The 16,231-nt window shown below is 44.3% G+C and overlaps 1 protein-coding gene across 13 annotated transcripts in view; it reads right to left on the bottom strand.

Moving 5' to 3' along the window:
* LPIN1 (lipin 1) overlaps window positions 1-16,231 on the bottom strand; it is a 116,916-nt gene that overhangs the window by 21,216 nt on the left and 79,469 nt on the right. For 11 of the 13 annotated variants that reach the window (XM_055377513.2, XM_063696056.1, XM_063696057.1 and 8 more), the window contains 5 exons: window positions 14,111-14,203; window positions 10,631-10,710; window positions 3,088-3,214; window positions 1,555-1,703; window positions 973-1,059 (listed from right to left, as the gene is read on the bottom strand). In XM_055377513.2, the coding sequence (XP_055233488.2) occupies window positions 973-1,059; window positions 1,555-1,703; window positions 3,088-3,214; window positions 10,631-10,710; window positions 14,111-14,203 (536 nt within the window). Of the gene's footprint in view, window positions 1-972; window positions 1,060-1,554; window positions 1,704-3,087; window positions 3,215-10,630; window positions 10,711-14,110; window positions 14,204-14,331; window positions 14,410-16,231 lie in introns of all 13 variants that reach the window. The other 2 variants (XM_031007973.3, XM_031007979.3) reach the window with 1 other exon arrangement.

A 16,231-nucleotide genomic window follows, 5' to 3' on the forward strand; every position in this document is an offset into this window, starting at 1 on the left:
TTGACACTCACTAAGTGTGAATGTAACTTGCTCACCCACCTCACCCACGGAGAGAACGCACTGTCCTGATTCAGGCAGAGGCACCTTCCAGCTCTAACTGGCTGGAGAACAGAATGCTGTGGAGGGGGAGATTTCACTCGCATGGGAGACTCTAGGCCACAAAAGGCTGGAGGAGGCATGACTGAGCGGGAGAGAGGCTTGGGCCTGGCAAGCTAGAATGGGGGTGTTTCGGAAGGTGCGGGGCGTGGAGAATCCCTGCAGGGCTCTGAACCCTGGAGGCAGACGAGAGCAATGAGAATTTGGATAAATCACTTTAGTTCTCCTAGTTAATTTCACTCATCTAAATACAGAAATGATATTATGTGCTTTTCAGAATCTCTGTAAGATTTAAGTGAAGTAACCCATGTACCCAGCACAGGAGAGCAGTCGGAGAACCCCTCTCCCATCTGATGTCTGGGGCTGAGGGTCCCACGGTGGGCACTGTTCTGTTTTGGGCCACTTGCTGGAGCACTCCACAGACCAGGTGGACATGATGTGCCCTGCTGGTTGGCTCACAGGGTCTGCAACGCCGCCAAAACTTGCCTGGAATCTGCAACTTTTTAGCCTACGGAAAATCACTTGGCATATATAACATATAAGCTCCTATTTCTTCAACTGGCTACCTCTGCCATCCCTCGGGATGAACTAAACCTCAGTCTCACCCCTAACGCTGCCACCATCTGTGTTCTCCTAGTAATCAATTCCCCTATACTTCACTCCTTGTTTCTTGGTATTGAATTCAAATTTGGAGTTGCTGGGATTCACTTTCACTCTGGACTCCACTGCTACCCCTGACCCCCACTGCCCCTCCCTGGTTGAGGTGCGGCCCTCTCTGCAAGTCACCCCGTGCTGGGGCAGGAAAGATTCCATATGCAGAGTGCGGTGCACACACCAGCGTTCACAGGAGGCGGGAAACAGGAACTCTGTACTCACTGGCTCACTTTATGGTACAGCTTAGCGATGCCCTGATGGGTCCAATCCTTCCCAAGGGTGGGCAAAATGTGGCCAAGAGTATCTGATCTAAATGAAGAGAAAAAGAGAAAAATAAAGTAAAAATCCCTTTCAGATTCATTGCACCATTCATGCCTCATAAAAAAAAAAAAACACAAACAAGACCCACAACTTTCTTTCTGGATAGAAAGCCCAAGGCTCAAGTCATCAAAGTTGATGCTGACGGAGGGACACGGTAATCCACGGAAGGACGCCTCCAGTCTGATCATGCATCAAGGTGACCGGCTTGTTCAATCAAAGGTAAAGGCCATTCAGAAAGACGCTCTTGAGAAGCCCCCATAGAAGCAACCAAGTCGAAGAGATAATAATACCCCAGAAGGAAACAACCAAGCCCTAAACACAATGATTGCCACCAAGGAGCTGAAACTACGTAAGGAGCTCCAACTGCACCAGAATTCGAACCATGCAAGTCCCATGAGGGGAGCAGAGGTGCCAGCACCAGGCCCAGAGACCCCACGGTGAAGCAAAGAAATCTACCATGGCCCCCAAGTCAGCAGGACCTACCTGGTAATTGTCCCATCAATATCAGAAATGATGACTTTATCATCCCAGTTCCACAGATAGATGGTGCCCTCACAGCGGCACGTGCCTTGGTACTGCGTGGTGACACTGAAAACCACGTCGTTGGGGCCATTCTTCAACTTCAAGCTTTTCTGAAAAACATGAACCATTAGTATTTGTCTGCTTGAGGGAAAGGCCCTGACTGATGGGCATTTGGCTTCTGTTCTATGAGAAGCAGATTCAGCTTTAAAAACAAGTGACCGCCCTGGGCCGTTGTATAATTCTTTCCCCACCCTTCCTTGTTCTGGTTCTTTCTGGGGCTGGACAGGCAAAATGAAACCTCAGCTCTCTCAGGCCCCCTTGTAATGCAATTTGCCTACTTGCTACAGAGTTGTTCTACTTCCCAGGATAGTGCTGATTTGATCCAGTATTTTCAGATTAGAGTCATTAGCCAGGATTCAATGACGGGGCTACACGGCGTAATAAATCACAAGTTTGGAATAGGATACACTTACCACTCTATGACTAAATAGGAAGATCATCATTCAGGGAGACAAATTTAAGCCAAGTGTGAAAATACATTTCCCTAAATAACCATGTTTTTAAATTATTATTACACTGACACGAATTGGAAAAAGAGAAGTCTTGGTTATCAGTCATGCCTCATATCCAGAAGAATATAGTCTAGACCCAAAGAAATCACACCAAATTCAAAATGCAAAGTGACTTTTGAGCAGTTTTGAGTCTCTGTGCCAGGACTCCTGGTGCACACCAGCTGGCCATTCAGACCCCCAGGCTGCCTGACTGCAGGTGTGCCAAGTGTCGCCAGTGGGAGCAGTGAGTCACACAGAGACCCCCAGGCTGCAGGGTCCCACACACGACCTGAGTGGGTGTCTGGGCCTGTTCCTTATCTTTTCCTAGTAAACACCCTCACACTTGAGCCAGGCTCCCCACTAACTCTTAGGAGAAATGCACAAGACTTGATTCACAAAAAAGCAAGGACAGGTGCTCACTGGCCATGACCAACGGGATCCAAGAAAGGGCTTTTAATTAAAACTGGTCTCACACACAGAAAAATAAAAGGACACCATGACCAGGTGATGCCCCCGGTTACCTGAAATTCTCTAAATTCTATCACAACTGCTTGATTTCCACCAACTTAAGAGATGCATTTGAGTTAACAAACATCTCTCTCTTGAAGCAAAAACACCCTTGAGTGATTTTCAAGTCTATCTGTAATTGACACCTTAGGACGAATTAGCTCCGCCAGGCTGCCTTCCTCCTAACTCTAGTAAACTAGATCCTCCAGGGCCAGGCCAGCAAAAGGAGAAGACAAAAGGGAAGGTCATATTGGGGACCCAGCCTGGATAGTGCTGGAGTTGGGGTGGAAACAGCAGGTACCCAGTTGAGGGATTGCAGGCCCCCTGGGATGAAAGGTGACAAGTAACGGGCACATCCCAACCATCACACAGCCTTAGGAGTCTGCAGAAACCTCGTGTGCTCACAAAACAGCCGCGGCAAGCATAGGAGACTCACAAGCTGCTCGGAAGTCAGCCGGAGAGTCTTCTTGTAGCTGACATTAGGCAGAAGAGGGAGGTGGCCTGCGTTTGATGGCTTGGCAGCTGCGCGCTCCTCATCACTGGAGGATGATTCATGCTTTACCCTGGAACACACAGTGATGTCATCACCAATTAGAAAATGCATCTGGGTAGCCATGAAAAATGCATTAGCCTTTAATCAATGACTAAGTCAATCCAGTCTCTCCTGAGTCCCGTCTCTCGGGTGGTCATTTACCATAAGACGTTAAATTTATCAATGAACTCTCACTACATCCCCATTCATGCATCTCTTGCATTACACGTGTGGGGGCTGCCTCTCCTCATTCACTTGCCTATTGATGAGCTACCACCACTATTTTAAGCCAACAGGTTCCTATTCATGACAAGCAGGGTTAAACTCCCTCTTGGCCTAGGAAGATGCTGTCTTCTCTGTCTCTCTTCTCTTCCTATCTGAGACTGCATGCCAAGCGCTAGGAGTCCAAGTTTCTGCAAGTCCACACTCATCCATCAGTTCCCTACATAAAGCTCGCCAAATATACAACTCCAAGCAATTAGGGCCTTTCTAGGACTTACGGACAGGTGCCAGTGAAAGCAAGAAAGACTCACCAATTCTTCTCTCAGGAGCCCCCAGAGGGTCATCCCATGAGCAAGGAATACGCCTTACTTCCCTGCTCAGAATATACAGGTCAGTGCCCCTAACTCTTCTAGATTTTTTTTTTTAGTGGGGAGCTGAGAGGTGCAGGGTGGGAATCAGGCTCGTTTTCTTTAAATAGCTCACATAATGCATATCTGTAATTAGCTATTCACTCAATGAAAATCCTGCTATGACATAATCCCCAACCCAGTAGTATCAGCTCTGCCTCCCAGGACCACTATCTTTGAAAATGCCTCAAGGCTATATGAATCACTTAGTAAATGCCTTAGACTAAATGGAAAAGGCTGAGTGGCCCCGAAAGCAGCACATCCCAAGCCCTCCGGTACTTTGCCTTCCTACAAAGCCTCTGGCTCAGCACCTTCCTCTAGGCAAGGTTAGAGTATACACAGAGCTCCAGCTTATTTTTTTTTTTTACTGTCTTTTGTATTTTTTATTTTTCTATTGACATATTAATTATACATATTTATGGGGTGCATGTAATATTCTGATAAATGCATATATTTGCATTTATCAAAATATCATGCATACCATGATCAAATCAGGGTAATTAGCATATCCATCACCCCAAACAGTTATCATTTCTTTGTGTTGGGAACATTCCAAATCTTCTCTTCTAACTATTTTGAAATTTATAATAAATTGCTGTTAACTATAATCATTCTACTGTGCTATCAAATGCTAGAACTTATTCCTTTCATCTAACTGTATGTTTGTACCCATTAACCAACCTCTCTTCATCCTCCTCTCCCCTCTACCCTTCCCAGCTCTGGTAACCACCATTCTACTCTCTACCTCCATGAAATCAATATTTTTAGCTCCCACATATGAGTAAGAACATGTGATATTTGTCTTTCTGTGCCTGGCTTATTTCACTTAACATAATAACCTCCAACTCCACCCATGTTGCCACAAATGACAGGATTCATTCTTTTTTATGTCTGAATAGTACTCCATTGTGTATATATCACATTTTCTTCATCCATTTATCCATTGATGGACACTTAGGTTGGTTCCGTATTTCAACTCCTGTGAATAGTGCTGTGATAAACATGGAGATGCAGGTATCCCTTTGACATCCTGATTTCCCTTCCTTTGGATAAATAAGCAGTAGTGGGATTGCTGGATTGCATGCTAGTTCTATTTTTAGTTTTCTAAGAAATCTCCATACTGTTTTCCATAATAGCTGTACTAATTCACATTCCCACCAACAGTGTTTAAGAGTTCCCTTCTATCCACATCCTTGTGAGCATTCGTTATTTTTTGTCTTTTTGATAATAGCCATGCTAACTGGGGTGAGATGCTATCTCACTGTGGTTTTGATTTGCACTTTCCTGATTAGTGATGTTGAGCAAATGGGACTATATCACACTTAACAGCTACTGCCCAGCAAAGGAAACAATCAACAGAGCGAAGAGACAACCCGTTAAATGGAAGAAGATACGTGCAAACTCCTCATTCAAAAAGGGGCTGATACCCCGTATATATACAAGGAACTCAAACAACTCAACAGCAGAGAAACCAATCATCCTATTTAAAAGTGGGCAAAGGATCTGAATTTCACAAGAGAAGAAGTACCAGGGTTGTCTTATCTTTTTATCTCAATAAACTCTCTCCTCTCAGTGCTAACTTCCTCTCATCTTACTGCCTCCTGTTTCCCCCGCCCTTGTCTCCCTTAAGATCTCTTATGCAACCTACAGCTTTCTGACCCCATAAGTGTTCATTTAAGAAGTGATCCCCAGCCTCACCAACATGGCAAAACCTGTCTCTACAAAAAATTTAAAAATTAGCCAGGCGTGGTGGTTCGTGCCTATAGTCCCAGCTACTTGGGAGGCTGAGGCAAAAGAATCACTTGGACCTGGGAGGCGAAGGTAGCAGTGAGCCAAGAATGCACCATTGCACTCCAGCCTGGGTGACAGAGTAAGACCCTGTCTCAAAAAAGAAAAAAAAGAGATCCCTACAACCCAATACTGGGGAGACGTGAAGGAGGATAGTGTCCCCCAGCACCTCCACTTCTGTGTTGTTTCTACCACACTTATGTGGAGACCCAGCTCCTTCCAGTCCTAGAATGAGCAGCCCCTCCCTAAGCACCTGCTCCCTGGGCCCCAGGAAAGGGAGGTCGGTGGGCTTTGGGCTGGTGGCCCAGAGCTCATTCAACCGACACTCAGGCATACCATGCCAGGCATCGATGGCACAGCAAACAACCTATTCCCACTCACTCAGGGCTTGTGTCTAAATCACAACACAGAGACCTGGGCTGAAGACAAAGATTTAGAGATCACTGGGACAGAGCCCTGGGGGGATACGCCATGGGAACAGGAGGCTGAGTTGAAGGAGAACAGAGCATCGGCTAGAACTGTGGTTGGTCTGTGGCAGAGCTAAGCTACGCATGGATGGAACAATGCCATGACATTGGGGGCTGATCCTGATTCTAGGTAGAGTGGAGATGGTACAGCAGTTAGACTCTGAAAAACACAGCTTTCCAGCCCATGGTAACTTCAGGCTACATTACCTTGGAGAAATCATTTCTTTATCTTTCAGCCTTGATTTCTTTATCTTAAAATGCAGAGGAACAACTGAATCACATCCACCCAAAACTTCAGGATGGAGGCAGGTAACAGGCTAGAGAGACCTGGACTGGGAGACCCAGACATAAGCCCCAGCAAAGGCCTCATCCTAGGAAATTCCTCCCTGGGCCTCAGTGGGCTCATCTGTAAAATGACCTGATCCAACCAAAGTCCCTTCCAGTTCTAACACCTACGGATCCTGTGAACCATGCTGGTTCTTCTGAACCAACAATCTGGAGGTTTTCAGATGGGGTAAATGTGGTCCTGGAGCTGGTACAGCCTGGCAAATGCTGCTGGGAACGGGGGGTAGTGGTGCAGATTTCCTTGTCAAGCAGAAGAAGCACGAGGCTACAGGCCCCTCATTGAATGGGAAAATGTTTATGTTCCAACCAAACAGTTTGGAGTGAAATGAGATCCAAATGTGAAGCAAAGCTCTTGGTGACAACAGATTGATGTGTACCTCTGCCGGCGGGATGAGGAGGCAAGGCGGAATAGCTGTGATTTCCATCTGCTGCTTTAAAAAAAAAACCCACTAAATTTGTGCAGCATGCCATGTTTGAAGGAACACAGAAAGGAAAACACAGATACAAAGACTAAAATGCGAGATGTGCAGTTGGCTGTTGGTGGTTTCGGCTTAGGGCAAGTACACGGTCATTTGCGGCTGCCACGTCTCAGATTGCACCACCCTGCACAGAATAAAATGCCTCCTTTTCGGAGGCCCCCACCCCACCCCACCCCTTACAATGGCTCATTAAATGTTGCTTGCTTTACAGTATCTGCAAGAAGCAACAAAACAAAACAAAAGGGCTCATGTCATTTGAAAATGTGTGCACAGAACAGTAGCTGTGAACAACATCTAAGTTAGCACTTGTCAGTGTACGTTTTTCAAACGGTATTTTAATTATTTGTATGGTGACAAGCTGTTTGCTCAATTATGGGACTTCGGGGACTGTTCTGTCAATCACGTCTGTCAATTAGGAAAACATTCTGACACCTTTTTTTTTTTTTTAGTCAACTGCATGACTCTAATAAGGAGACTCAAAGTCTGAGATGCCACTATAAATTAAAAGGTTTACATTTTTCAAGAGAACTTTATATTCTTTTCAAAATCTGAGTTCTTTTTCACAAGAGTCAATTCTTAATTTTTCAGGTTTGATAAGGAACCATACTGTGACTAATTCAGAATGGCGAATGGTCCAGCTGCTTCTATTTGATGGGAAAAAGCATTTTTTGCCCACATTTGAAAATGATTGTATCAGACAGTGAGAAAATCCGTGACACCCCAAGTAAACTGCAAGAGCTGAGGTTCCAACGTGGGAAGAGCTGCAGAAGTATCTCACTGCTCTCCACACTCTCCTGGGGTCCTGCCTGCTATGTCTAGAAGGAGTAAGAGTAAGAGCAGTGCTGGCACCAGCAATGCCACTGTGCCCACTGTGTGCGGGCCCCTCCCAGTCGCTGTCCTCTTCCCTCCCTTGTAAACCTAACTCTCTGACCCTCAGGCCCATCTTCCCCTAGGTCTAAGACTGGCTGTATTAGTCCGTTCTCACACTGCTATGAAGAAATACCCAAGACTGGGTAATTTATAAAGGAAAGAGGTATTAATTGACTCACAGTTCCACATGGCTGGGGAGGCCTCAGGAAACTTACAATCATGGCGGAAGGCAAAGGAAAAGCAGGTGCCTTCTTCACAGGGCAGCAGGACGGAGTGAGTGCAAGCCGGAGAAATGCCAGATGTTTGTAAAACCATCAGATCTCGTGAGAACTCACTATCACGAGAACAGCGGCATGGGGGAAACGGCCCCATGATGCAATTCCCTCCACCTGCTCCCACCCTTGACACCTGGGGATTATGGGGATTACAGTTCAAAGTGACATTTGGGTGGGGACACAGAGCCAAAGCATATCATTCTGCCCCTGGACCCTCCCAAATCTCATGTCTTTTCACATTTCAAAATCAAACATGCCTTCCCAACAGTCCCCCAAAGTCTTAACTCATTTCAGCATTAACTCAAAATCCACAGTCCAAAGTCTCATCTGAGACAGGTCCCCTCTGCCTATGAGCCAGTAAAATCAAAAGCAAGTGAGTTGCTTCCTAGATATAATTGGGGTACAGGCATTGGGTAAATACACCTGTTTCCATTGGGACAAATTGGCCAAAACGAAGGGCTTACAAGCCCCATGCAAGTGTGAAATCCAATAGGGCAGTCATTAAATTTAAAAGTTCCAAAATGATCTCCTTTGACTCCATGTCTCACATCCTGGTCACGCTAATGCAAGAGATGGGCTCCCACAGCCTTGGGCACTGCCAGAGGGCAGGATGGATTTGGCAGACATCCTGCATTCAGCCAACAGAAACTGTATGGTTTGGGATTGAACGCATGTCCTCCAGGTGACCACAGAGCCATCCTCCCCAACTGGTTTCTGCACTCTGGATCATTTTCTCATGAGGTTGCCTCGAAGACCCAGTGAGATGGGGTCTACCGCATCAGTGTTATTCTTAACCCCATTTCACAGATGGAGACGCTGAGAGGTGGATTAATTTGCCAAAGATCACACTGAAGGCTGTTGGACAAGGTCCCTGCTGTACATCCTGCTCTGTGCTACCTCTTGTGTTTAGAAATTATTGCCAAGACAGAGAAGGTTGTTAAAATGAATTCCAGGAAAGCGGGGCATTTCTAGTGTAGCTATTTAAGTTGGTTTAAGTTGCTGAGAGCAAGCAGTTTCGCATCTTTGTTTGTGTGCCTCTTTTGGGGTGGCGTGCCTCCCATGCAGCCTCCAGGCCAGCTCCATCCCAGCCTGTCTGGGCACTGACGGTGGCACTGGCACCTTTGCTCAGATGTGTCAGGGAGCTTCCCCAAGGTCCAATGGTTACCGAGGAGCAAAGCTGGGATTCCAAACCACACTTGCCTGACTCCAATGTCGACTGCTTCCGCTACAGCTTGTGCAGTAAACAACCACTTATTTTGAAATGTCTGCTTTCCATGCTGGCTGCTCAGAGGGTGGCACGTTCTTGGCCTGGGCTCCATCCTCAACACACCTGCCTTCTCCCTTCCAAGCGCACTCACAGCCAAACTCAGAATTCCCAGCTGGGAAATATCGATACCCTGGTGCCTTCCCATTCTTTCTTGTGCCTGTGAAGCACAGACCAGCGGTGAGTCAGGGGGAGGCACCTGGGACACCACCAGGGGAAACGGAAAGGTTTCAAGAGCATCCCAGGCGAGAGCGAGCCAGGCCATTCACAGTCACATTCAAACTCACCCCTACCAGGTCCCGCACACTCGTCTCCACCCTGTTCTTCTCCACAGAGAACAATAAAGAAATCAGATCGTTTCCCACCTGCCTCCCACGTGGGTTTCTGTTTGTAGCAAAGAATCCTAGATGTAAAATTGTTTAAGACACAGAGCCATGGCCGAGATTCAGAGGAATGGAAATCCACGCCTGCCTCTCCCATAAATCAACAACACATGGAGAAAACCTCAGTGGTTCAGTGACGGTTGAGCAACACTTTGGAAACGACTACTCTGTGGGGCAGTGGCCTCCAAGATACAAAAATGAGTAAGATGTGGATCTGGCCCCAATTAATCTGTTAGCACTTTCTGTCCGCTCAATAAGAAATGGAATCCTGGATTTGTTAAGCACAGGAATACTGTAAACATGAAGTAATAAGTAAAAGATGGTACAGCGCAAATCATTCAGTGTCAGTATATGATGCCACCATCATAATTAGTGTATAACGGGACTGTCCTCAGAGTCACCTCCAATCCCATACAAAGTGATTAACCTGAAGACAAAACACCACAAATACGGATCAGTATCATCAAAATCTAACCTCTCCTATGCCAAGTGAAGATGAATCCATGTTAAAAGTATCAACGTAAGTCCTGTTCAGTATTTAAATTACAGAGAAAGGCAAGTTCCTTCAGAAGTGAAACTTATTTCCATATTATTGTTAGGGCTACTATTTATTCCTGTCATCACTGTCATTATTCTCACTGTTATTATTGTCATCATCATAATCTGTGTATAAAGGACTATTGCACGCCAGGACCATGAGAAATGCTCTAGTTACATTATCTCACTAAAGGCTCACATTTATTTTGCAAATTAGCTATCTAAGGGAGCAACTGCATGCATTTTGCTCATGGGAGAACCAAGTTAAATAAATTGCTCCAGGTCACCAAGTGAATCACAGAGCCAGAGTTGGAACCGTGTGGGGAACCCTATCTGCATCCAGGCAGCACACGCCACGAACTTGGATGCGGAAAGGGGCTGCAAACATCCCAAGAAGCCTCCTACCGCACCTGGTGGCCAAGCTGAGCTGCGGCGGTTGCTCTCCGGTGCTATGGGCCTTGCCAGCCAAGCACTGCTCTGGCTTACTTTCCTAGAAAAGAAGAAAAGAAAGAGTCACAGAAGTACCACAGAGAAGGGGCTTGCAGACAGCTGGTGTTTTCCCATGGGTTTCCTTAAGGCAGGACCCCTAAAGGTAGACCATTCCCCAATGACGCCCACCCTAGCGATCGCCCAGGAGGCTCTGGCTGTGTTTGTTTCGGTGGGTCCTGATCTCTCCTTTGCTAAGAAGTGTACGATTAAACGAAGAAATATTTTTGACAGAAACGAATCTGTTATCCATAAGTGTTTGTGGCACCAAACCAAACTCCATCGTCACTGTAGCTTATGCAAATGCTTGATCAAGGGCTGCTTGGATTCCGGGGGCCTTTCAAAATATTTTCTTGTAATTGCTGATAGAAACGCTTGAAAATATTTTTGTACCATATTTTGCTTGGGGAAGATGTGAAAGCATTTTCTTGTTTTCCAAGATGACATACTCTTAATAGAAAATCCTCTGTTGGTGTACTGGAAAGAACCTTGGATTTCTAAGAGAATGCCTGGGCCCAGTCTTGTTTCTCTTGCTTACAAACTTTGGTCAAGTCATTTAACTATTCAGAACTTCGCTTCCTCATCTGTGAAACGGGTGAAATTCTCCATCTCCTAACGCTGCCATGGGGATTAAAGAAGACTGTGTCTGAACCACAAAGCCAGGCACATAGCAGGCAAAGGAGGACGGAGATGGGCACTGGCCCCAAGGACAGAAGAGACCAGAGAGAAATGCCAAGGGACCGAGAGTAAACGACTAAATCTCTTTCTCTGTGCTCGTTCGTCAGGAGAGGAAATCTACAGTCCTTTAATAAAGAAAATGAACAATACAAACTATATAATAGGCTGACTGTCTTAACATATGACTAGCATGAACTAAGTTCAAATATCCTTTAGGTTTTTTTATAACCACACAAATAATTGATATAATATGTCCAGTTATGTTTTATCTATTTATCATGTAACTTAGCCATCACTATTAGCAATTTCTTCTTAGACTATTTCCCAAATATGTATCTAACTGAAATAAGTATATTTCAGATTTTTAAAGAAATATTTAATTTCATAACTGTTCCTTACTTTATAGCGGCACTCCACTTAATGCAAACTGGTGAGAATTTGGATATTCTACAAAGAAGTCACTGAAATATACTTCCATCTTAAATTCTAGAACATTCTGCTCTCTAGTAAGAAAACTAGAGAGGCCCTTCATGCTTTAAGGCCTCTAGTGTAAAGCATATATATTTGCACTCATTTATCTGTAACCTTTGGAGATTAGTAAAACTGATGAGTAGACCTCAGATATGCTAACAGAAAATGTCAAAGAACAATTATATCTTGATAAAACTCTTCCAGCAAACATTTTCCCTTTCAACTAATGGCATAAATAGAGTTCATGGCAGTTTATGATTAAAATAACCAACTTGACTGTTGTCCCTGTGGCTTCTTCATACTACTTTCCCAGAGTTATCAGCGTGCCCTCAACAAATATTTGCTGAACCCCTACTCTGGGTCCAATATGGAGACCAAGAACACCAAAGCAATCAAAGCCATATATGGTCTCTGCCTCATGAAGTTTCGGGTCTAGACGGAAAGGAGAGGTTCATCAAATAGTCACACTAGTAATTACATAATTATCAACTATGACAAAATTTATGAAGGAAAAGTTCACAGGCAGAGGACAGCAGACCAGACTCATCTGCAGGGAAAGGGCTACTGGATCTGCTAGTTAGCTAAGCGAAGCAGGGGAGAGGGGTCCACAGAATACTAAGTAATGAAAATAGCATGTGCAAAGCCCCCAGGGTAGAAGGTACCTTCAGCCATTGAGGCTAATGCACAGAGAGCAGAGAACAGCAAAGATGAGATTAAAGAGGCAGGCAGGAGCTAGAACACACAAGCACTGTAGGCCATGGTAAGGACACAAGGCTTCATTATAAGAGCCCTGGGGAACCACAGTAAGGCTTTAAGGAGCAACAAAAATAGGAGCAGTCCCCTGAAGAGACAAATGCATCTGCAGTACAGAGAATGAAGAAGCAAGGGTGAGGATGGGTGCAAAGAGACCATCTGGAAGCACCTCTGGGAGAGATGATGGTAATGCAGATTTGTGGGAGCAGAGCTGGAGAGACACGGACATGTCAGAGAAGTATTTAAGATGGAAAACTGATAGGACCTGGTGTGGGAGTGAGGCTAAAAGCATGCATCTCACCCACAGATGGACAGTGGTGCCATTTTCTGACTATGGCCCCAATGATGGAAGAACTCACAAGAATCCCATGAGTTCAATTCTGGAAGCGTTAAGTTTGAAATACGTTGAGGCATCCACAGGACAATGTCTGCTTAGTTGGCTACTTGATAAGTGGATGTGGAGTAGAAAAGAATGTCTGGTTTGGAGACAAAAATGGAGTCATCGCATGGGCAGAAAATAAAAGTAAGAAGTAAAAGGAGAAAAGGTGGCCTAACATGAGCTTTGAGGACCCTCCTAAAGGTGACTAAGCCAGAGCAGGAGCAGCCTGCTGGGAGGAGGAGGCCCAGGTGGACACAGGGGCCTGGGAGCCAAGCAAAGCAAGTGCTTCAAGAAATAGAGGAGAGGGCAACGACGATCTGAAAGAAATCACAGGCACTCATAGACATGAACGCCAAAGCCATGGACCTTTAGACATGCCATTTCAGTGAAAGGACTCAGAGAATTAGTCAACTGCTGTGAGTATGCCTCATTAAAATTGTCCTCACAGCCTGGGTGTGGTGGCTCACGCCTGTAATGCCAACAATTTCGGAGGCCTAGGCAGGCAGATCGCTTGAGCCCAGGAGTTTGAGACCAGCCTGGGCAACATGGTGAAACCCCGTCTCCACTAAAAATACAAACCTTAGCTGTGCGTGGTGGTGCATGGCTGTAATCCCAGCTATTCTAGAGGCTGAGATGGGAGGATTGCTTGAGCGCGGGAGGCAGAGGTTGCAGGGAGCTGAGATTGCACCACTGCACTCCAGCCTGGGTGACTGAGCAAGCCCATCTCCAAAAAAAAAAGGAGGGGAGGGGAGGGGGGAAAAAGAAAAAGAAAAATTGTCTCCACAAGCAGAAGGAAGATATTTAATTTCTTAAGAAACTGAATTCCCAGGCTGAATCCCTTCTTTTATAGATGACAAAATCTTACCATGAGGGAGTGACTGGACCACAGTCTCCCAATGGTTACAGAGCCAGGAGGTGATGCCTATGCTGCTGGCTCCTGACCTTCCTCCCCACCTTCCCCACGTTCCATGAGCACTCGCCCTACTTCATGGCAGAGCTGGCTCATGGAAACTCAGCACTAGGGCCTATGTTCATTTCTCTGATGTAAGTACATGAAAACCAATCTCACTACACAAAACCAAAACTTGCTAAGTGTGAGCACTGCTTTGTCTTCTGGGCTTACCTCCTTGATTGTGGTGTTTCTTCCCCTCCATGAAAACCACCATCTTCCTCCCTTTTTGGGCATTTTATCCCTCATGATAGATTCCACAGTGGCCTGTTTTAAATGGATGGTAACATAAATAATGGAACAAAAAAAGATCAACTTAGCACATTCAAACCAAAAGAAACATACATGCAAATTAAAGTAAGATTTTAAAAAAAATCAGAGAAAACACAACATACTATTTGTGCGTTAAAAATTTTAGAGAAGCAAAACCTAATGGCGTCCAAAATTACATGAAGGTAACTTAAGCATGAAGACTTAAGAAGATGTTAAAGGAATAAACAAACAACAAATAAAATACAACACAACAACAACAACAAAAAAAGAAAGCATTAGAAATCATTAGTGATTAGTAAGACTGGAAGTTTTCAAATTAAAGTGGCTAACTGGTTAAGATATTATTACTCTCAATATGATGATTATCAAATAAAATATGAAATGATTAATATGGGATAGAGGATAAAACAGTTTTCAACAAAAGGTAAAATGCATAAGATTTTTACTAAGTGTAAATTTCTAAACATTTGCATTAATAGGTACATTTGATTTAAAATCTCAAGTATTAAAAAGAAAATTCATACTTCTAGGTAAATGGGTTTAATGGGGAGATTAAATATGAATTGATAATTTTCTACGTTATTCCAAAGAATAAAATATCTATCTATCTTGAGGTTAATTCCAGGACCAAGGTAAAAGTTAGGTAATGTCCCTTCCTCAGTTTACAGAACTTTCAAGAAGCTGACACCTCAGCTAGTAACAAAAGAAAGATTTAAGCTGAAAGATTCAGTCTAAGGGAAGCAGACAGATAAGTAATTTACTATGTAGCTTAAAAGATCCCTGTCTGACACAAAAGAAAACCCAACTGCACTAAAATGCAAACCACTCACATCCAGTTCATAAATAGGACAATTGACAAAGCTGTGAATGACCCTATTTCCCCTAAATCCACTCATAAATGTAACAAAACCACAATTTTTTTAAAAAAAGAAAGCAGGCCAAAGAAAGGAAAAAAACAAACAGGAGTATTTTCAGTCCTTCACAAACTGATTCTGATGTTCATTTGAAAAATAAACAAAAATAGCCCAGAAAATTCTCAGGCAGAAGAGTAGTAAGTAGAACAAGCACTACTGGGTATTAAAATATACCAAAATATATGGTAACTAAAAGAATGCAGTGTTGGTATACAAGGACACATATCACAGGAACAGAAAACGAAGTCCAGAAATAAATCTAAATTCACAGAGACATGTAACAGAGGGTGAAGTTGTAACTGCCTCTGAGTGGAGGATAGGGTTAGTTAATACACGGTCCTGGGATAATTCAGTAGCCATGTTAGACCCTGTGAGCAGCTCATCCGCCTCCCCTTTCTTGCTGACAGATCTGAAACTCTGTTCAAGAATCAGGCTGCAATGCGTGCGGAGAAGGCTGGCTCAACTCCAGAGGATGCACCTCAATGGTCAAAACCGTTCACAGTCATTTCATTGCTTTGCCAAGAACTGCTTTAGAGGTGATCATGTGACCAAGTCTTGAACTGTGAGAGAGCTGCCCCCACCCTCCCATTTCAGATGCGGCAGTCTGAGCAGACGATGTGTACGGCAGTCACCTTGTGACCATCAAGGAAAAGCTGAGAAAATCACAAAGAAGCTAACCCAAATTCATCAAGCCTGAAACTGCCAACCTCTAAGATCCTCATCATATGAGATCATTACTTAAGCCACTTTTAGTCATTCTGTTTCCTAAAACAAAAAGCATCTTCACCAATTCAATAACTTCCTGAGAAAAAAACTGGTTTGCTTCCTAATACCTCTCTCATTACACTCGAAACAAAATCTAGATGGATGAAAGATTTTAAGATCTTTCGAAATTTCCAAAACTTGTAAAAATATGCCCCATATACAAGAAAGCACAAAAAGAAAATATAGGGCCTATCTTCACAAGTTTTGGAAATGGGGAAGCAGGGCCATTTTATGTGTGATACAAAACCCAACAGCCATAAAAGATAAGATGGGCAAATTCTACATTTAAAAATAATTTCCATATTAGAGAAATGCCATATATAGAGTCAAAAGTTACTGACTT

This window comes from Gorilla gorilla, chromosome 12 (genome assembly GCF_029281585.2).
Source record: "Gorilla gorilla gorilla isolate KB3781 chromosome 12, NHGRI_mGorGor1-v2.1_pri, whole genome shotgun sequence".
Lineage (NCBI taxonomy): Eukaryota > Metazoa > Chordata > Mammalia > Primates > Hominidae > Gorilla > Gorilla gorilla.